General features: G+C 42.8%; 1 protein-coding gene across 1 annotated transcript; it reads right to left on the bottom strand.

Annotated features, from left to right (window-relative positions):
• Positions 1-19,844: 19,844 nt before the first annotated feature.
• On the bottom strand, positions 19,845-20,362 carry LOC116627480 (60S ribosomal protein L32-like). Its single transcript, XM_032397245.1, has one exon. The coding sequence runs from the start codon at positions 20,310-20,312 to the stop codon at positions 19,905-19,907; it is 408 nt and encodes a 135-aa protein (XP_032253136.1). The 5' UTR covers positions 20,313-20,362; the 3' UTR covers positions 19,845-19,904.
• Between the last annotated feature and the right edge of the window lie 2,362 nt (positions 20,363-22,724).

The raw sequence follows: 22,724 nt of genomic DNA, 5'->3' as shown, positions 1-22,724 counted from the left end.
GCATAACTTACCCTACTTGAGAGCTTCTGGATTGTCCTTGACTGTGGTCTTCAACCATCTTAACAAACCGTGGAACACCAAGCGCTGTGTTTTGGGGGCAGTGTGCTGGAATGTACCCTGGACTTGAGAGCCAGGCGCTGGGGTTGGAGTCCTCACTTGACATAGCATCATGGGAGCTGTGTGACGTTAAATGATTGGCTCCCCTTCTAAGTTGCTGTAGACTCATTTATATTGTGAAGATAACTTAGCTGCCTTTACAGGGTACATGGGATAAAGTGGGAGGTGGCCGGTCAGTATCACTGCATAGTAGGTGCTGGTGAGACTCAGGTTAGAGGGTCCACTTCTTCATTTTCTCAGAGTAACAGAGGAACAATGTTTTAAAAAGCGAGTCAGATTTATCCCCAGAAGGAAGAAGCGTATCTTGTCCTCTGTCCTTGAATGACTCCCGTCTCCTCCCTCCCTCTAGGATCGCAGGGCCTAAGACCACAGGTGCGTGGTGTTGGCAGGGGTGAGGTAGAATTGGGAGCCAGTGGCGGGAGACTGGGCAGGGATGGAGAAAGCGATGCTGTGGAAAGCGCCAGGTTTGGAGAGCTCAGTGGTGGTGCCAGGACACAAACCTAATATTGGTGGGACTAGGCAACCCCTCCGAGACTCGTCTAAAATGGCATTATTGTATCCATCTCCTGGGTTGTCAGAATTAATGAGAAAGTGAAACTGCTTTATGAGTTGTAAGTCTATTTATAACATGAGATGTGAAGATGAAAGGAAAAAACAAGTAAGTTGTTCAAAGAAATCATTGAGAACCAAGAGAGCATTATAGGGGGACAGTTGTCAGTCCTTGTTTTCCCCCCAAAGTCATCATCCCAACTGACACATCAAGTATAAGAGCACTCCTACACTTGGAGAGAGGGAGGTAAAACAGCCCTTGTTCGGTAGGCTCACGTGGGAAACAGCCGGAGAACGTGAGGTCTGGGAAGAGGACTTCTGGGTATCCCTGTGGTTCTCAGCACTCTAGAGTGATAACCTTCAGAACCAAGGACTTTGCTCTAGGACATCCACTGTGTCCTCAAAGCCAGGGATAGTCAAACAACCAGCATTTCTCTTAGAACTTCTGTCTTCAGCTGGTATGGTTTTCCGATAGAGTTGTAAGATTATCTGATGACTGCACTCTTATTTTTAAAAATCAACTAGCTTTTGTTTAATGGAAAAAGTAATGTACGTGGGGCGGATCATTCCATTTTTACAGAAGGATGTTTAATGAAAAGCAAATCTCCATCTGACTTCAACTCCCAGTCTTGCTCCTCAGAGGCGATTGCTGTTACTATTACGGTAGTAACTACTTTTACTATTTCTTGTGTCTCCTTCCAGAAATATTCTATGCATTCTAACACTAACAGTGGCAAAATCTCCACATTGTTCTGTGATTGTTTTTTTACTATCTTGGGGATGTTTTTTCATGACAGTATATTATTCCATTTGGATGATCAGTTAGGTTATTTCCAGTCTGTTGTTGTTATAGACATTCTTTTTAAGATTTGTTTATTTGAGAGAGAGAGTGCGTGAGCAGGGGGAGGGGCAGAGGAAGAGAGCGAGGGGAGGCAGATTCCTCGCTGAGTGGGGAGCTCGTCACGGGGCTTAATCTCCCGAAACTGAGACCATGACCTGAACGGAAACCGAGTTGGACACTTAACCAACTGAGCCACCCAGGCGCCCCTGTTATAGACAGTCGTGCAATGAAAAGCTATATATATATATGTATATCTTTATGAATATATATAGATAGGTTATAATTTTATGAACATGTGATCGATACGATACATTTCTAAAAGTGAATTGCGAAGTCAAATGGCTTGTGCAATTAGAATGCAAGTTGCCAAAGACATTGTGCCAGTTTATACATCTTCTGACCGTATCTGAGAGGCCCAGTCTTCTCTTTCCAACACTACTACTCATGTTTTTACTGTTTTTGTCAATCTGATAATAAGAATGAACATAATTACTATATGCCAGCCACGGTTCTAATTGCTTTTTATTACATTTTCTCATTTGGTTCTTATAACCACCCCAGCCAAGGAAACTGGGGCATACACAGTAAGGAGTAGAGCCAGCATTTAATCCCAAGTATTCTGACTCTAGAGCTATCAATTTTAACTATTACATTATATTGTCTCTTATGTTGGATGTAAAACATGGTGTAGCATTGTTTTAAATTTGCATTTCTTCAATTTTATGATTTTTTTCCATGTTTATGAGCCTTTTTATTTCTTTTATTATTATTTTTTCCTAAAAATAACTTTCTATGTCTTTTGCCATTTGCTGTTGGGCTGTTGATCATTTTTACTAATCTGTCTGACTTCTTTACATATTCAGGAAATTAGTCCTTTTGTCAGATATGTTGCAAATATTTCCTGCCAGTGTATCTGTCATTTAATTTGTTGGTAGCCACCGTTTGTTGTTGTTGTTGTTGTTGTTTTTTGCACCATGGACATGTTTTTAATATTTATGTAGTCAAATTTATTGCTCTTTCTTTGTATGCTTCTGGGTCTTATGCTTTGAATGGCTTTTTGTAAATTCCAATGTTTAAAAAAATAATTCACCCATAGTTTGTTTTTATATTTAAATTTTTGTTCCTCCTAGAATTTATTTTGGTGACTACACTAAGATCAGGCTCCAGATGCCTAACTAGTTGTCTCAGCATCATTCCTTAATTTATTTGGGTCTGTTTCTGGATCCTCTAACCCATTATTCTTGGGGGAGAGGTGCCCATTTTAGGTTATTTGTCTCTTTAAAATCCAATCCTGGGTTGGTCCTATGTGAATTCTCTAGTTAGAACTTCACAAACAGTAGGAAATTGTAAATAATAACAGGCAATTTCAAGCTTCTAATAAAATCGTACTGAAGTGTAGTCTTTCTTCGGATTGACGGGTTGCCTTCAGCCACAGGTGATGGTCTTTCATTGGATCAGATTTAACTCTTTCAAAGTTGGAAGGCCTCATTCACAAAATATGCCTCAAGGTATTCTCATCGTTTGCTTCAGTTCTCTGATGCCTGAAATTAGACCTCAGGAAATCTTTTATTTGGATTGCGATCATCTGCATTGAATTACAAGTGTACTTTGTTATCTACAGGTAATGGATAAATTGTACCTAATTGGGGGCAACCACCCACATGATTTGTGGAGTCAGACTGCCTGGCTTAAATTCTAGCTCTTCCGGAAGTGTGTGACCTTGGACAAGTGACTTAATCTTTCTCATCTCAGTTCCTTTAGAGCATGAAATGGGGATAGTCTTAGTTTTTGAGCAGTAAACATTTGTGACATTGCCCAGGAGGACACCGAGGCAAAGTGAGTGCTCAGTACGTTTGGCATCACTGCTGGCTCAAGACCCCCCAATAAAAAGAGGTACCTATTCAGGTTACCTTAAACAGAAAAGGGGGACATTTATTTATAAAGTTATAGGAGATATATAGCAGATCCCAAAAGTAGGAAGTATAGTTTGGGCCTTACGGAGTACAAGAATGTGGAAGGTAGATCATGGTCAGGAAGAGAGAGATTTTTTTTCCATCTGTTTTTCACCAGAGTGCTTTATTCTTACTTCTCCACAAGCCAGTCAGCATCCTCAGGTACGTTGGGCTTGTTATCTTTCTTGCAACCTAGTTAGAGTCTTACTAATGTAATAGGAGAGAAGGAGAAGGAGAAAAAGAATACTGGTCAGTTTCAGTGGCGAGAGACCATAGACGATAAAGATTTCCTGCTTTTGCTTTGAACCAGTAGATCTTTTTTTAAGAAAATAAGTGATAACTTTCCCATAGCCAGTTAGCAGTTTTTGTGTAGTTTGTCAAAGGTTGTGTGCCTATACAAGAAATAGAAATAATAAATAGAAACATGTATTTTATTCATCGCTGTTACATTTTACACAAATTATATCATATCATACTACTTACGTTAAGATTAAGAGATGTATTTTGGGGGCGCCTGGGTGACTCTGTAGAGTATGTGACTCTCAATCTCGGGGTTGTAAATTCGAGCCCCACGTTGGGTGTAGAGATGACTTAAAAATGAAATCTTAAAAAAAGAAAAAAAAATATTTCGAATACCATTACATATTAGTGCATAGAGCTTTCTTATAGCTGCTTAGTATTACACGGATGATGTGTTACACTTTATCTAATCAGTGTCCTATGCTGAACATTTAGTTCTGTTGCTGTTACAACAATGCAGAGATGAATAACTTTGTACAGGTGTTATTTTGCATCCTTGTGAGCATATTTGTGGGATAAACTTATAGAAATGAAATTATACAGTAAAAATACAAGGGTATTCCATTTTTTTTTTAAGATTTTAAGTCATCTCTATCCCCAGCGTGGGGCTCGAATTTACAACCCTGAGATCGAGAGTCGTAGGCTCCACCGACTGAGCCAGCCAGTTGCCCTGCTGCATTTTGATAGATATTGCCCAATTGTCTTCCAAAGAGGTTATACTCCATCCAACCATGTGTCAGATTCTCTGGCAAATTTTGGAGTCTTGATAGAATTGACTAGATATCTACGATGTTTGCTTTCATCCCATACTCCTTCCTAGATATTAAAGGGATCTAGAGCAACTTCTCCCTCAGAAATTTGCATTGTTGGATAAACTACCTTATTTGGTGCTTTCTAATTTATAACAGCCAAAAGTCAGCAACATGTACTTTCGATGTATTTTTCTTCCCATGGTAATTTTTATTTTATTTGTATTTTTTCCTCATGGTAATTTTAAAAACCAGAAATCGTTAGTAAACCGCGCCCCCCCCCATTAGTAAAACTTCGGGCATCTCATCTATTACAATTTGACCCCTGAATCTTTGTCTCTAGTCATACCATCAGCTCCCCAAGGTTTCTTCCAGATAGTTCCAAGGTACGCTGCATATTACTTCATTGGGGCAGGTGGCGGTGAATCTAGATTAGAACCTGGCTTGTGCCTATTTTCCTGGACTCACAGGATCTTATCTGACCAAGCTACTGGCTCACCCTTGAACTATCCATGTCCCATGGCTTCTGTCTATTCCCTTAGAATTCCACACACAGTACAGTTCTGTGCACAGTAAGCAGGGGAGAGATGGATGGCCGCAAATAAAGAGGTTACTTCAAAACTTCTCTATAGGTTACGAGTTTCTGATTCTATTTTCTTCCCCTCTATTGGAAACTGCTATTATATCTCCCCCCACACACCCTGAAAGAAGAATATTCTTGATCAGAACCCTTCCTGAGGAATCCAGAGAACAAGGTGTATACAACCAAAATGACTGGAAGGACAGCAGTATCTCTCGCTTGCGGTGAGAATGAAACGTATGTTTCCTTGGCTGTAATGGAGTCCGTAGCATATGATAGCTGTGTGCTTGGACAGCATGGGGGGTGGCCATAAAGTCTGAAAACAGATACTATTATTTTATCGTGTATTGACATACGATCTCAAACCATGAATATGTATTCTTTTATGTTCCCGGGTTTCTTGGCAACCCTGAAATCTAGTACAGCTGTCGATGAGAGTTCAGGGAGAGTATATGAGAAGTAGTCATTGTCAGGTACAGATGTTAACTAGGACTAGACAGATTTTGCCTCAGGTTAGCTGCTGGAGGAGAGCAAGAAGAGGGGGGTTAAGAGAGTTCTAGACTGGGGCACCTGGCTGGCTCAGTGGGTAGCATGGGACTCTTGCCCTAGGGGTTGTGAGTTCAAGCCCCAAGTTGAGCATAGAGCCCACTTTAAAAAAAAAAAAAAAAACTATAGAAAGTACTCAGCAAGACATTAAAAAAAGAGAGAGAGATTGCTAGATTGGTTTGATGTTTCTCCATATTAGGAGTCTTTCAAACATACTGCTGACACCAGACGTGGGGTGGGGGGTCCCACACCAAGCAGTTCGGTGACTCCAGCTGGGTGGCCTACAATGTAACTCCGTTCCAACACAGTCCACCTAGAGATGGTATCAGGTCCCTGAGGTGAGGGCTCAGTCCCACGAGACCGACCCCTCCTCCACCCCCGCCCCAGTTCAGGTGTCAGCTGCCAAGTCCAGATTGTCACCTGGGCTTCTGCCTGATGGCTGTAAGGGAGAGGTTCTCATGACCATCTCCTGGAGTTTAATTAATTTGCTAGAGTGGCTCACAGAACTCAGGAAAACTGTCCGTACTGCTTCCCAGCTTATTATAAATGGATGTGATTAAGGATACAGAGGAACACCCAGAGGAAAGAGATGCTTTGGGCAAGGTATGTGCGCTGGTGTGGTGCTTGCCCGCCCTCTCCAGGCATGCCCCTCACCCGCTCCTCCTCATGTTCACCCGCCGGGAAGCCCTCCAAACCCTGTATTATTGGGGTTTTTAGGGAGCCTGCATCACCTAGGCATGATCAATCATTAACTCCATTTCCAGCCCCTCCTCCCTCTCTGGAGAATGGGGGTGGGCCTGAAAATTCTAGGCTTCTAATCAGGTCTCCGGTCTTTCTGGTGACCGGCCCCCATCCACGAGCCCCCACAGAGTTGCCTCAGAACAAAGACTCTCCTATTACCCAGGAAATTCCAAGGGATTTAGGAGCTCTGTGTAAGGAACTAGGGTCAGAGACCAAATACCAGAGCAAAAGATCCTCCTAGTGCTCTTATCACTTAGAAATTAGAGGGGTTTTAGGAGCTCCGCCAGGAACAGGGATGGGAGGGGCAAAGACCAATATAGATATTCTCATGTGGTCACGTAGACAATAGCCAAAAAGAGAGAGAACTTAGGTATTGTATAAAAGTTTTAGGATAGGGTGCCTATGGTTAAGTGCCTTCAGCTCGGGTCTTGATCCCAGGGTCCTGGGATCGAGTCCCGCATCGGGCTCCCTGCTCCTTGGGAGCCTGCTTCTCCCTCAGCCTCTCTCTCTCTCTCATGAATAAATAAATAAAACCTTTTTAAAAAAAGTTTTAGGATAAAAGTAACCATTAGAATAAAAATACAAACTCTTCCTAAATGCCAGAAGGTATGTTAAAAAAAAGGGAGGTGAGGGGAGAGGAGGAAGCAAATGAAATAGATCACATGGTGAAAGACTTAAATATATAAAAATATAACATAGGGGCGCCTGGGTGGCTCAGTCGGTTAAGCTCTGACTTTGGCTCAGGTCACAATCTCGGGGTCCTCGGATGGAGCCCTATGTCAGGCTCCCTGCTCCGTGTGCAGTCTGCTTCTCCCTCTGCCCCTACCCGCACTCATTCTCTCTCTTTCTCTCAAATAAAATCTTTAAAATATATATATATAAAACAGGCAGATCAGAGGTCAAACATATTGATCACATCAATAAATATATTAAGGAGTCTACCACGTGCCTGTTAAAGAAAATGATTTTCACATCGACTGACAAAGCAAAACCCAGCACTGTGCTGTGTAAATGAAACACATCTGAAATGAGGAGACTCGGGAAGGCTAAAAATAAATGACTGAAACAAAAATGTACCAGAGGTATTTTTTTTTGTTTTTTTGTTTTTATTTTTTTAACTGAAGCAGGGATTGCAATTGTAATTATCCAAGAAAGGAGAATTCTGAGTAAAAAGTTTTACGAGATAAACTTTTACTGCAATTTGAAAAAAGAAGAGAATTACACTTAACACGGAGAAATAGAAGCCCACCAGTAATTGGAGACTGTTACAGATCTCTCAGATCTAGAAAGATGAAGTGAACACGAAATTAGTAAGGGCATAGAAAACCTAAACAATGTAATAAATAAGATAGATTTAATGTGTTTTAAACTCTGAACCTTGATAATAGAGAATACGCTTTTTTTCCCAAATGCATTTTTTTTAAAGATTTTATTTATTATTTATTTGAGAGAGAGACAGACAGAGATAGTGAGAGAAAGCACGAGCAGGGAGGAGAGGGAGAAGCAGGCTCCCAGCCAAGCAGGGAGCCCGACGCAGGGCTTGATCCCAGGACCCTGGGACCATGACCCAAGCCGAAGGCAGACGAAGGCAGACACTTAACGACTGAGCCACCCAGGCGCCGCCCAAATGCATTTTAAAGTATTCACAATATCACAAGAATGTAGCACATTCACATCTTAGACCTCAAAGAAAATTTCAGTAAATTCCAAGGGGAAAAAATAATAAAACAAATAGTATTCTCTGGCCACAATGTAATATAACTAGGTATTAACAACAACAAACCAAAAAGGCTCTTCTAACAGGAAATGTAAAAAACATGCTATTAAACCACTCTTGGGTCAAAGGGGAAATGCAACACAAGTTGTAGAATTTTTTGAACATAGTAATAATGGGGGTGTCCGGGTGGCTCAGTTGGTTAAGCATCTGCCTTGGGCTCAGGTCATGGTCCTGGGGTCCTGGGATTGAGCCCGCATCAGGCTCCTTGCTCAGCAGGGAGCCTGCTTCTCCCTCTCCCTCTGCCTGCCGCTCTGCCTACTTGTGCTTCCTCTCTCTCTGTCAGATAAATAAATAAAATCTTAAAAAAAAAACTCATTCATTAAAAAAAAAAGAAAATAGTGATAATGAAAACCAGAATCTATGAGAAATAGTTAAAACAGCTATCAGAGAAATATTTATGATACAGATACCTATATGAGGGGCGCCTGGGTGGCTCAGTCGTTAAGCGGCTGCCTTGGGCTCAGGTCTTGATCCCAGGGTCCTGGGATGAGTCCCGCATCGCATCGGGCTCCCTGCTCAGCGGGAAGCCTGCTTGTCCCTCTTCCGCTCCCCCTGCTTGTGTTCCCTCTCTCGCTGTGTCTCTCTCTGTCAAATAAATAAATAAAATCTTTAAAAAAAAAAACCTACATGAATTAAAGTAAAAATGAATGAACATTACACTCAAGAAACTAGAAAAAAAAAAGGTAAACCAATGACAGCAGAAAGAAGCAATAAGTAAAAAGAAAGGCAGAGATGAATGGGTTTGAAAACAACAGCAACAAAAAGTAACACTAACAAATCCCAGCCAGTCTGTTTGAAAAAATAAAATTAACTTCTTAGCTAAACTACTCAAAAATAAAAGGAGGGAGACAGCACAAATCCATGAAATTAGAAATGAAGAGACATAGGAGGGGAAATTTAAAAAATATTCTATGTAAATATATTTGAAAATCTACATTAAGTGGATAATTTTGTAGAAAAATCCAATTTAGGGGCGCCTGAGTGGCTCAGTTGGTTAGGCGTCTGCCTTCTGCTCAGGTCATGATTCCAGGGTCCTGGGATCGAGCCCCGCATCCGGCTCCCTGCTCCGCGGGAAGCCTGCTTCTCCCTCTCCCACTCACCCCCTTTGTGTTCCCTCTCTCACTGTCTCTCTCTCTCTGTCAAATAAATAAATAAATTCTTAAAAAAAAAAAAAATCCAGTTTAACACAATTGACCCCTGTGGAGACAGAAAGCCTAAACAGACCATTTAACATAAACAAAATTAAACTAGTTAGAGTTCCTACAAAACAAAACAGGCTCAGACAGTTTCACTAGGGGATTCTATCAAACTTTAAAAAAGCCTTCTTAGGGGCGCCTGCATGGCTCAGTCATTAAGCATCTGCCTTCAGCTCAGGTCATGATCCCAGCGTCCTGGGATCCAGCCCTGCATCGAGCCCCACATCGGGCTCCCTGCTCTGAGGGAAGCCTGCTTCCCCTCTCCCGCTCCCCCTGCTTGTGTTCCCTCTCCAGCTGTCTCTCTGTCAAATAAATAAATAAAATCTTATAAAATAAAATAAAAAAGCCTTCTTAAACTATTCTAGAGCATGGTGAAAGAAGGAAAACCCCCAAATGCGTGTTATGTAGTGAGTTATGAATTCCCAAACCTGAACTTTGGAACCATGACAAAAACTATAATAAAGAAGAACAGGGTAGGACATTTCACTTATTAATATTGATGCAAAAATCTTTTTAAAAAGTTTTATTTATTTAAATAATCTCTACACCCAACATGGGGCTTGAACACACGACCTCAAGATCAAGAGTCACGTGCTCTTCCAACCGAGCCAGCCAGGCTTCCCTATGCAAAAATTTTATATAAAACATTAGCAAGCAGAATCCAACAGCACATTAAAAAAATATTTATCATGACCAAGTGGATGATAACTCTGTGAATGCAAGAATGGACAGTCAGATTAGGAAACCCATTAATATCTATCATATTAATAGATCCAAAGTGAAACAGAATGTATGATTATCTCCATAGATGCAGACTGACAGATTTTAATACATAATAACAACAAAAGGCAAAGTGAAAAGACAACTGGAAAAAATGTTATAAATTATAGACAAAGAATATCACTGATTAAAAAAAAAACTAAAAATACAGAAGAAAAAAACCCTAGGGGCTCAGTTGTTAAGCATCTGCCTTTGGCTCAGGTCGTGGTCCCAGAGTCCTGGGATCGAGCCCCGCATCAGGCTCCCTGCTCAGCGGGAAGCCTGTTTCTCCCTCTCCCACTGCCCCTGCTTGTGTTCCCTCTCTTGCTGTCTCTCTCTCTCTGTCAAATAAATAAATAAAATCTTGGGGCGCCTGGGTGGCTCAGTCGTGAAGCATCTGCCTTCGGCTCAGGTCATGATCCCAGGGTCCTGGGATCGAGCCCCTCATCGGGCTCCCTGCTCTGCGGGAAGCCTGCTTCTCCCTCTCCCACTCCCCCTGCTTGTGTTCCCTCTCTCGCTGTGTCTCTCTCTGTCAAATAAATAAAATCTTTAATAAATAAATAAATACATAAATACATAAAATCTTTTTTAAAAATGCACGTTAAAATGACATGGAGATACATATCTCACCCTTGCGATTGGCATACATCTAAAATGTTGATAGCATACTCTGTTGGCCAGGCTGTGAGGAAACAGACACTCTGATATGCTGAGTACGGAAATGCAAACTGGGACAACCTCCACCATAGGAGATTTGGCAATATCTAGCTGGCACAAACGGCAATACCTTTTTATTACGCAATCCTGATGTCAGAAGTGGTTGGGGTTCGAAGCCGACGGCCAAGAAAGAATTCTTGAGACGTCTTCTTTTTTTTTTTTTTTTAAGATTTTATTTATTTATTTATTTGACAGAGAGAGACAAGTAGGCTCCCCGCTGAGCAGGGAAAAAAATAATGATCATGACCTGGCCGAAGGTAGATGCTTAACCACTGAGCCACCCAGGCGCCCCCAAAGGAATTTTTACATGTTAAAGTAGACTTACAGGATCCTAGGGGGTCGGGATAATGTTAAGCTATGATTGCCTTTTGCCCTTAGCAAAGCATTAACACGGAGGCAGCTGAGCTCCTGAAGGAATGTCCCTCTGCCTGTTTCAGGGACTTGTCAATGGGCTGCAAGTAGGAAGGACATTTTTCTTCTGCTTTTGCTCCCACATCAATCCCACTTTTAGAAATCTATCCCAAAGATACTCCAGCAAAAATATGAAAAGAAATATGTGCTATTAAACACAGAATTATCTGTAAAAGCTGGAACTGTCAATAAGACGGCAGCACCTCCACACAAAGTATTATGCAATTGTAAAGAGCAGTGAGGGGGCGCCCGGCTGGCTCAGTCCCTAGAGCATGCGACTCTTGATCTTGGAGTCTTGAGTTCAAGCCCCACCTTGGGCTTAGAGCTGACTTAAAAAAAAAAAAAGGAATGAGGAATATGCTACTATGGAATGATCGTCAAGAAATACTTTCAAGTGAATAAAGTGAGGTGTAGGACATGTGCATGTGAATAGTATGCTCTTGTTTATCTAAAAAAGGAGATGTAAATATATATATATATTTCTAACATAAAAATAATGGAAAAGGGGGCACCTTGGTGGCCCAGTTGGTTAAGTGTCTGCCTTTGGCTCAAGTCATGATCTCAGGGTCCTGGGATCAAGACTTGCATCAGGCTCCCTGCTCAGTGGAGAGTCTGCTTCTCCCTCTCCCTCCTCCCCCCTCCCCCCTGCTTATGCTCTGTCTCTGTGTCTCAAATAAATAAATAAATAAATAAATAAATAAAAAGATGGAAATATAAAATATAAACAGTATAATTAGGGAGAGGGAAGAATAAGGTGGAAAGGACAGGGATAGAAGATAAACTTTGAATATACCTTGTTTTGCAGAGTTGATTTTAGAACCATGTAAATATTTTAAATAATTATAAAATAAATTTAAAAGTAAAAGCAATTCAATTCCATTAAAAAACATTCATTAAATTCATTAAAATTCATTAAAATGAATTCTATTATTTTCAAAACAAAGGGTTTTTTTATTTTTTTTAAAGATTTTATTTATTTGTCAGAGAGAGAGAGAGAGCTCTGCCTGCTGCCCGCCCCCCCCCCGCCCAGGCAGAGGAACAAAGTTTTTTTTTAAAGAGAGAGTTGGCTACAATTAAAAAGCTACATAAATGAGTTAACACCTCTGCTTCCTCTCAGGCTAAGGTCTCATCTTTTCTTTCGTGAGATGAAGTCTCCCTCTAGCGGAGGCTAGTTTTAGAACTAGTGCCCGAAACCCTGAACCACAAAGGAAATCTTTTGCTCATTGTCTCCTGCCCCCATCCTTAAATTACATAAGTACTAGAGTCACCAGCGGGAGGTTGTGGTAGAAGATTCTGAGCAATGGGAGAGCAAAGAGTCAGGGACAGAGTCAAGCTTTAGATAGAAGCTGGGGGAATGAGAAACAGGACAGACTCTGAGAGCCTTGAAGACTAGGGGGAGGAATTTCAGCTTCCTGTGGGCGGAGCATTCCCACCGCCCGGGGCCGGAGCGAGGTGATTAACATGCTAATGTCACTGTGTCCTCGGGGGAACTAGGCAAGGCATTGCCTTAGGGGAAGCCCTGAGGAGAAGTGGAGGGGACGAATCGGGATTCTCAGGAATCAGCTAAAGTGTGATGGGGATGAATTCCAGGCATCCCTCCCATCCCTCAGGACTCTCCCAGAGCCTCGCTGACGTTGGGGTCGGACGCTGTGGTCCACTGGGTGAAAGTTTGGCCTTCCCCGAGACGGGTCAGGGGAAAAGCCCTGGCACAGGCTCTTCCGTTCCTGGTAGGGTGACCACAGCTTGGTCCACACTGAAAGTGGCCTCTGGGGAGAATGATGGCAGGAGGATCCTTGTGTTCTGGCCACTCCAGGTCTCATCTGACCTCACCTACTGGAAATGACTCAGTGGAAAACTCCCTTGGCAGGGAAACCTTTCAAGTGGAGCCTCTTCTAACAGCTAGTCCGGTCTCTAAGAGTATATGCCATGCTTCCCCATTGCATCACTCTGCAGTCTTACCCTCCGTCAACAATATTTGGGAGTTGCCAATTCAGTGTGTATCTGTAATCCCCTTTACCGTGTTCAGTAAGAATCAAAAAGAAATGAACACTAAGGGCGCCTGGGTGGCTCAGTTGGTTAAGCGACTGCCTTCGGCTCAGGTCATGATCCTGGAGTCCCGGGATCGAGTCCCGCATCGGGCTCCCTGCTCGGCAGGGAGTCTGCTTCTCCCTCTGACCCTCCCCCCTCTCATGTGCTTACTCTCTCTCATTCTCTCTCTCTCAAATAAATAAATAAATAAACTTAAAAAAAAAAAAAGAAATGAACACTAAAAACAGGCTAGTTTCCTAAGTTCATTTTCTGGTCCTATAAAATCTAACTCCTGAATTCAGCACTCTTTTGCTGTTTTACCCAGCGAGTGGGAGAAGGCCGTCCAGGAAATCGCACTCTGGAGTAATTATTTCCACCAATTCTCACACCTTTCTTTGTCCTGCCTTCACTTCTTCTCTTTAAAAGGTGAATTTCCAGACACACTGAAATTCTGTAGGGAAAACATTGGGCTAACTAGGTGTGGTAACCCTCCCCAGGTGCAAAATGCAACATTTCTCGAGGAGTCCAGGGAGGAGGAAGACAGCTGATGGAGAAAGCATGTCTCTTTCCCCAAACAGGTTGCTGAAGGGCAGCCCCCAGATCATAATGTTTTCAGACCCTAATTTTTAATATAAAAAAAGTATTATGAACTTTATGCAATGGAACGTTATTCAGCCTTAAAAAGGCAGGAAATTCTGGCATATGCCACAACATGGATGAACCTTGAGGACTTGATGCTCAGTGAAATAAGCCAGACACAGAAAGACAAGTAGTGAATGATCCCATTTCTTAGGAGTACTTAGTCAAAATCCTGGAGACAGGAAGTAGAATGGTGGTGGTCGGGGTGCCTGGATGGCTCAGTCGGTTAAGTTCCCGACTCTTGATTCCCCCTTGGGTCATGATCTCAGGGTCATGAGATGAACTCTGTGCCGGGCTCGTGCTGGATGCAAAGCCTGCTTAGGATTCTTTCTCCCTCTGCCTGCACCCCTCCTCCCCCGTCTATGATGGTTGCCCAGCAGTATGAATGTACTTAATACCGCTGAACTGTACGCTTAAAAACGGTTCAGACGGTAAGTTTTCTGTTACGTATTTTACCGCAATAAAAAAATTGAAGAAAAACAAGTAGTGCGCACTGTGCACTTCACCGAGGACTGCCAAGGAGGATGGGGCGGCCGTACCGGTGACCGGCGCTGGCCGAGGTGCTCTCGCCTCCCGCTCCCCGGCGCCCGCAGGAGCCCCTGGGTCCAGAGCTGCTGCCTTCCTCCCCCCGCACGCAGACCTGCCGCGATCGTCATTCAGGCCCACAGCACTCCTGACTTTCACCCTTGCCTTTTCCTTTTGTCAGGAACCAGGCACAGAGTCAGTAATTTCCTAAAAAGTCCGGATCAGGCGACTTTCATCATTATCATCATTTTTCGAGCCATTAAAATATACCAGTGTTTTAACTTACTTCCCCAGCAACCGCGTGTCAAACTGATGAGGGCTAGGAACAGAGAAACGTTCACCTTTAGCCCAGACGCTGACGAATAGCCTGCGTGGTTCTGATAAGAATCCAATACGTGCTGGGTGCTAAGTTCTTAAGATTTTTTTTAGAATTATTTTTTATCTATTTGAGAGAGAGAGTGAATGAGAGAGAGCACGAGCGGGGGGGGGGGAGCAGCAGGCAGAGGCAGAGGGAGAAGCAGGCTCCCCACTGAGCAGGGAGCCTGACATGGGGCTCGATCCCAGGACTCCAGGATCATGACCTGAGCGGAAGGCAGCCGCTTAACCAACTGAGCCACCCAGGCGCCCCTGGGTGCTGAGTTCTTACAGGGTCTCACGTCTGCCTGTACATCGCGCCCACAGTTACTACAGAAAGTAGTTTTGCCAGTGGACATTCAAAGAAACATTCATGATCGAACCCGCCCTGCACGTGTCCCGCCCCCTCCCCCCCCCCGCCCGTCCTGAGCACTAAGCTTGTCAGGCCAGCTTGACGAAGCCAAAGCTCAGCCCTTTCTGCCCCAGGGGTCCTGTCCCCGTGCTACTTAGATAAACTTGCTAAGTTGCAACCCTAAAACGTCTCAAGAATGCTTTCTTGTCCATCATGCTTGACGATCTCGCAACAAACTGAGAACAGCATTAGTACATTTTACGCAGAAGACGGAAGCACAGGAAGGTGAAACAGTCTGCCCACAGCTGCACAGCTGGGAAGTTGCGGAACCAGCTGTCACCATCCCAAACCGCCTGTTCCTCAAGGTCCAAGACTCTGAAATCCAAAGTCTCCAGCCCTCCTTTAATCTGATTGCCTTAATGGCGGTGAAACAGGCTTTTTTCCTAGGGGAATTCTCAGATGTTTAACGTCGTACGTGCGCGGAGAGCCCGAGAGTGGGAGAGGGAGGTGACAGCAGTATCTCCTCTACTTATTCGACTGCTGGACTTCTTTTGCACCAAGCATCTCAAGGAACTTTCTCAGCTGAAATGTTGCAAAACTTTGCATGTAATATGCAATGCTGCTTTGTCTCTTTCAACTACTTTAAAAGAGTATATGAGTTATTTTCTCTCATTTAGAAAAATTTAAAAATTGAGGTAGTGAGAAACCTAGTAATTTGTCCAAGGCCAGAACCAGCGAATTTTGGAGCTGAAATTAGAACCTAGGTCCTCTGGCCATAATTTCAGGGGTTTTTGTTTTGTTTTGTTTTGTTTAATTACAGAAGGAATATGATCTCACTCTAGCAAATCAAACAGAGATGTACAAAGAAAGCCACATGCAGGGCGCCTGGGTGGCTCAACTGGTTGAGCGCCCGACTTCTTGATCTCAGCTTGGGTCCTGAAATCAAGCCTCCATGCTGAGCATGGAGCCTGCTTAAGATTCTCTCTTGCCCTCTCCCTCTGCTCCTCCCCATCCCCCACTCATGCTCTCTTTCTTTCTCTAAAATAATAATAATAACAATATAAATTTTTAAAAAGAAGAAGAAAAAAGAAAGCCATACACAGCATTCCAATCTCATCTTCCTTTGGTAAAAAAACTGTTCTAGTTAGAATAGATTTGGCTGCAAGTGACAGCAAATCCAAAATAAGAATGGCTTAAAATATATAGAAGTCTATTTGCCCCTATATAAAAGCCCAGAGGTATGCGGTCCGGGGTTGTTCAGGGTCCTAGGCTCCTTCCAGCTCACTCTCATCCATCCCAAGGGCAGGACCCTGATCTTCGGGGCGCATAGCAGCTATTTTTGAAGGAATGATCCCTGAAACTCTCACACAGAGATATTTCCACTTACATCTCATTGCCTGAACTTCATCACATGGCCATGCTGCAAATATAACAGGCCAGGCCAGGAAATAAGAGTTTTTATTCCGAGAGGCTACATGCCCAACTAAAAATTATTACATTATTACATTATTAACTCTAGTCACTATGCTGTACACCACTTCCCTAGAACTTATTTTATAATGGAAAGTTTATGCTCTTTGACCTCCTTAACCCTTTTTGTCCACCCCCAACTTCTACCTCTGGCTACCACCAGGCTGTTCTCTGTATCTATGAGCTTGGATTGTTTGTTTTTTAGATTCTACATATAAGTGACATCCATGTTGTCACAAATGGCAAGATTTAATTCTTTTCTATGGCAAACTAATATTCCATTACACACACACACACACACACACACAATCTTCTTTATCCATTCATCCATCAAGGGACTTAGGTTGTTTTCCTGCCTTGGTTATTGGGAATAACACTGCAATGAACATGAAGGTGCATACATCTTTTCGAGTTAAGTGTTTTTGTTTTCTTTGGATAAATACCCAGAATGAATTGCTAGATGATATTGTAGTTCTATTTTTTTTTTAAGATTTTATTTATTTATTTGAGGGAGAGAGAGAGAGAGAGCATGAGTGGAGGGGGGTGGCAGGCAGAGGGAGAAGCAGGCTCCCCACTGAGCAGGAAACCCTCGTGGGGCTGGATCTCAGGACCCTGAGATCATGACCGGAGCTGAAGGCAGACGCTTAACCAACTGAGCCACCCGGGTGCCCCTGTAGTTCTATTTTTAATTTTTTGAGGAACCTCCACAGTGGCTGTACCAATTTACATTCCCACCAGCACTGCAAGTGCACGAAGAGGTTCCCTTTCCTCCACATGCTCACTAGCACTTGTTATCTCTTGTCTTCGTGATGATGGTCATTCTACCAGGTGCGAAGTGATATTTTATTGTGGTTTTGATTTGCCTTTCTCTGATGATCTGTGATGTTGAGCATCTTTTCATATACCTGATGGCCATCTGTATGTCTTCTTTGGAAAAATGTCTGTTCTCAGATCCTCTGCCCATTCTTTAATTAGAATGTTTGGTTTTTTGCTATTGAGTTGTATGAGTTCTTTATATATTTTGAATATTAACCCCTTGTCAGGTATATGATTTGGAAATATTTTCTCCCATTCGATAGGTTGCCTTTTCATTTTGTTGATGATTTCCTTTGTTGTGCAGAAGCTTTAGTCTGCTGTATTCCCACTTGTTTATTTTTGCTTTTCTTGCCTTTGCTTTTGGAATCAGATCCAAAAAGTTATCACCAAGCTTGATGTTAAGGAGTTTACCATTTATGTTTTCTTCTGGGAGTTTTACAGTTTCAGGTTGGCTAAATAACTGTCCTTGTTATGTATTCTTCCAAATTGTTAGGTCTTCTTGTACTATACACATTACTCTGCAACTTGCCTTTTTCATTTAACATATCTATGAGATATCAGAGTCCTTAGTTGAAAGAAACACAGACTAACTCTGGCCAATTCAGAAGAAAAGTAGCTTATTAAAGGACATTGTGTAGCTCATACATTTTCTGGGAAAGTTGGAGGATTAGACTTGAAGTTACTAGATTTTTTTTTTTTTTAAGATTTTATTTATTTATTTGACAGAGAGAGACACAGCGAAAGAGGGAACACAAGCAGGGGGAGTGGGAGAGGGAGAAGCAGGCTTTCCACGGAGCAGGGAGCCCGATGTGGGGCTCGATCCCAGGACCCTGGGATCATGACCTGAGCCCAAGGCAGACGCTTAACGACTGAGCCACTCAGGCGCCCCTTGAAGTTACTAGATTTTAAATCATTCCTCATCATCCTGCAAAATTGGTCCCCAGAACTGCCCCGTCACTGGGCACCCCACTGAGGCTTGCATGTGTGACTCGTCGGTGCGCTCCCGGCTGGCTCCGTGCACACGTGGGCTGTGCGGTTGCCCACGGCCCTGCACTTACAAAGGCCGTGCTCTTGGCTTCATATTCTGCTGTTTCCATCTTGAAATTCCCAATACTGTTTGAACAAGGGGCCCCGCATTTTCATTTCGCACTGGGCCCTACAAGTCAGGCGGTCAGTCCTGGTGCCGGACATCGGGTGCTGCTATCAGGGCCACTGTTGCTATGACTCTAGAAACTGGAAGAAGTTGTCCCTGTGGCCATTGACCCTCAACCAAGACTCATTCACCGTCCTCCCTGCCGCTCTCCCTCACCTGTTCCCAGTTCAAGATGTGGGATCACAGCATCTAGACTGCAGATTTTCCAGCTGCAATGGGAGCTAGAAAAATGAATAATATTTTTTGGTGGGAGGAAACTGCATCTTCTAAGGCGGAAGTGGGGGGTAGTCCCCCAAATACAGGAAGTAGGTTCAGAGGCTCAATAGCCAAATGGAAGCACAGATGCTCAATAGGGTAGAACCACGAGTATATATAGATTCGTCTCATTCTTTGGCATAACTGTCTACTACTCTATCGTGGAGACGTACTATAACTTAGTCATCACCCTGCTGATGGGCATTCACGATATTTCCATTTTTTTGCTACCACAGTGTTGTAACAGACATCGTTATACGTTTGTCCTTCTGTACTTAGGATTTGATTTCAGGAAGCTAGATTCTTAAGAGTGGAGTAGCTGGACAAAAGTGAGTATGTATGTCTATGTTTAGTATTTACTGCCAGATTACTTTTTAAAAAATATAGTAATTTATAGTCCCACCAGCAACATACAAAAGTGCCTTTTTCTTCCATCCTTTCTATCACTCTTTTCTTTTTATCAGCCTGATGAGTGAAAAGTATCTCAGTATTCTTTTCATTTCTGGTCTCTTGACTACTAGCACCTTTTCATGTGTTTATTAGCTACATGGAATTCCTTTTTTATAGATTACCTAGTCATATCCTTTCCTCATTTTTCTTTTGTTTTCTTCCTTTTTCTTATCAATTTATAGGTACTCTTTGTGTATTAGAGATACTCTATCAGTCATACATGTTAGATTATTTCTCAGAGCACGTTTCTAGTTTTTTTTTCCCATGGTATGCTATCTTTTGTCTTAATTTTTTTTAAAAGGTAGTTAAATATGTCTTTTCCTTTATGACTTCTCATTTTATTATTCTTGCTTAAGAAAGTTTCATCATACATTTCTGTGTTGATTGTTACAATAAGCATATATTTCCTTTGTAAAAAAAACATACTTTTTTTAAGAAGAAAAAAAATTTAAAGACCACAAAAGAGTATGCTGAAGACCTGTATTCTTAGGTCCAAATCTATTACCAACTAGTTATAACCTCAGGCGAGTCACCAAGCCTCTCAGTATCTCCTTGTCTTAGTTTTTTTTTTTTTTTTTGTAGTTTTATGGTTTTATTAACACAAATACGACGTGCACAACAAGCTGTCTATTCATTTTCTTCGCTGCTCAGCCTGGCGTTGGGATTGGTGACTCTGATTGCCAGCTGGGCTGCTCTTTCCACAATAGCTTTGCGGTTCTTGGAGGAGACATTGTGAGCAATCTCTGCACAGTAAGATTTGTTGCACATCAGCAGCACTTCAAGCTCCTTGACGTTGTGGACTAGGAACTTCCGGAAGCCACTGGGCAACATGTGCTTTGTTTTCTTGTTGCTCCCATAACCAATGTTGGGCATCAAGATCTGGCCCTTGAATCTTCTGCGCACCCTATTGTCAATGCCTCTGGGTTTCCGCCAGTTGCGCTTAATTTTGACATAGCGGTCTGACTGGTGCCGGATGAACTTCTTGGTCCTCTTTTTAACGATTTTGGGCTTCACCAGAGGTCTGAGGGCAGCCATGATGCCCAGTAACAGATGGCTGCCGCCTCCACAGGCAGCGCCGAGGAAGAGAGGGGCTCTCCTTGTCTTAGTTTTACAAGTGGGGGATAATAGCACCCGCCCTGCTGACTTCACAGAGTCCCCATAAAGATAAAATCAGATTTTAAAAAAGGAAAGGTTTGAAAAGTATAAATATGGGTTATAAAAATATAAGGTATTGGGGTGCCTGGTTGGTTCAGTCTGTGGAGTGTGCAACTCTTGATCTCAGGGTCATGAGTTCAAGCCGCATGTGGGGTGTAGAGATTACTTAAAACTTAAAAAAAATAAAAATGTAAGCTTTTAATGGGGCGCCTGGGTGGCTCTGTCGTTAAGCGTCTGCCTTCGGCTCAGGTCATGATCCCAGCATACTGGGATCGAGCCCCATGTCGGGGTCCCTGCTCAACAGGAAGCCTGCTTCTCCCTCTCCAGCTCCCCCTCTGCTTGTGTTCCCTCTCTCACTGTCTTTCTCTGTCAAGGAAATAAATAAAATCTTTAAAAAAAAAATAAGGTATTTTTATTATCATGTGTTTTCCCTCTTTACTTGAAAGGAAATGTGATGAGTAAAAAGACCACTAGATTAGGAAGTCATGTTCCATCTTATGCCAATTACTAAGCGGTGTGCTTCTGAGCAGCTCAGTTAGCTTCTGCGAGATTCACTTTCCTCGTCCTTAAAATAAAAGAGTTGGTCTCTAACTTTCCTTCCAGCTTTAAGCATCTGAAAATATTACAGCGAAATCTCTAACAAGAAAGTTATGTGAATTTTTTTGTATTAAAGGTATATTCTTGGGACGCCTGGGTGGCTCAGTCGGTTAAGCGTCTGCCTGCCTTCGGCTCAGGTCATGATCCCAGGGTCCTGGGATTGAGTCCCACATCGGGCTCCTTGCTCAGCGGGGAGCCTGCTTCTCCCTCTGCCTGCCTCTGTCTCTCTCTCTCTCTGATAAATAAATAAAATCTTAAAAAAAAAAGGTATATTCTTAGGATTAAGTGTTTAACGATGTATCTAAAAGATACGTAAATGGAGAATGGGTTGGCAGAGGACAACTGTGCATGCATGGACACTCGGTAGGAGTCGTCTGCAGTAGTTTGGGTGAGGGATGGTGGTGGACTGAAACAGGATGAGAGCAAAGGAAACAAGTGAATTAGGCTTAAAAGTCTCACCTGATCATTTGGTCCACCTTGAGGTGTTAAGTCACAGCAAGCACTGATATGATGGATAGATACAGGTACAAAAGCTTTAGAGCAAAACCAAAATTAATCTATTTCCCCTCCTGATCCAAATGTGTTCTCCAATTTTATTTCTTAATACCAAGGCTCTTTCTAGTGCAGTCTAATATTTTGACATAAGTAGTGGCTCACGATTTACTCTTTGTACTCAAATATGCGGGATGGGGGGAGGTAGCATATTTTATAACTGATCTAACTTTGTTCCTAAGCCTCTGTCCCACAAGATGGGGAGAAATAGGGGAAATTTTAACTGTCCAATTTAAGATCTCTCAGTTTCTTCTTGTTTTGCATAGTAGTGGTGATTGTGTCTCCAAAGAGACCACATCAGTATCTCCCATCCCATAAGCTCTTTTGCAGTGGGACCCAAGCATCTACCCTTCAAGAGCTGGAGTCTGTTTCCTTTCCCTTTGAATTCCTGTTCCCTTTCCCTGTGACTTGTTTCGACCTATAGAATGGGATGGAAGCACTAATATGTAGCTTCTGGGGTACAAGCCTTAACAGATCTGTGGCTTCTGTCTGCCTTGGTTGGAATGTTTCTTCTTGGAAGTCAGTTGCCTGTAAGAACTCCAGTCACCTTGCCAGAGACAGAGGCCATAGTGGAGAGAAGCCTAAAGCTATCTTGAATGTTCCAGCTCAAGCCAAGCTCCCATCAGAATAGCCCAGCTGAGCCCCAGCCAATCAAAAGAACCATGAGAAATAGTAAATTATTTTAAGCCACTAAACTTTGAAGTGGTTATATAGAAATAGATAACCAAAACATAGTGTTTTGGGGTTAACTCAGTCCCTCTTAGTAAATATTTGGTCTCTCGTCACTCCTCTTAATTTTTCATGAAGGTTGTAGCATGATATTCCACACCACCTGCCCTTTTTTTTTTCTCCGAAAGATTTTATTTATTCATTTGAGAGAGAGAGAGCACGAGTTGGGGGGTGGGGCACAGAGTGGGAGAAGCAACTCCTTGCTGAGCAGGGAGCCCAATGTGGGGCATGATTCCAGAACCCTGGGGGTCACGACCTTAGCCGGAGGCAGATGCCTAATTGACTGAGCCCCGCAGGCACCCCACCACATGCTCTTCTTAAATGTGATGTTGACACTCCTCCCATTGAGTGGTGGAGTCTATATTCTCTCTTGTATTGGGGTGGGCCTCTGACTAAGGTGTAAGTGAGACAGAG

This window comes from Phoca vitulina, unplaced genomic scaffold, assembly GCF_004348235.1.
Source record: "Phoca vitulina isolate PV1807 unplaced genomic scaffold, GSC_HSeal_1.0 scaffold97, whole genome shotgun sequence".
Taxonomy (NCBI): Eukaryota; Metazoa; Chordata; class Mammalia; order Carnivora; family Phocidae; genus Phoca; species Phoca vitulina.
Note: the sequence above shows the minus strand (reverse complement) of the source record. Positions and strands in the feature narration are given on the sequence as shown.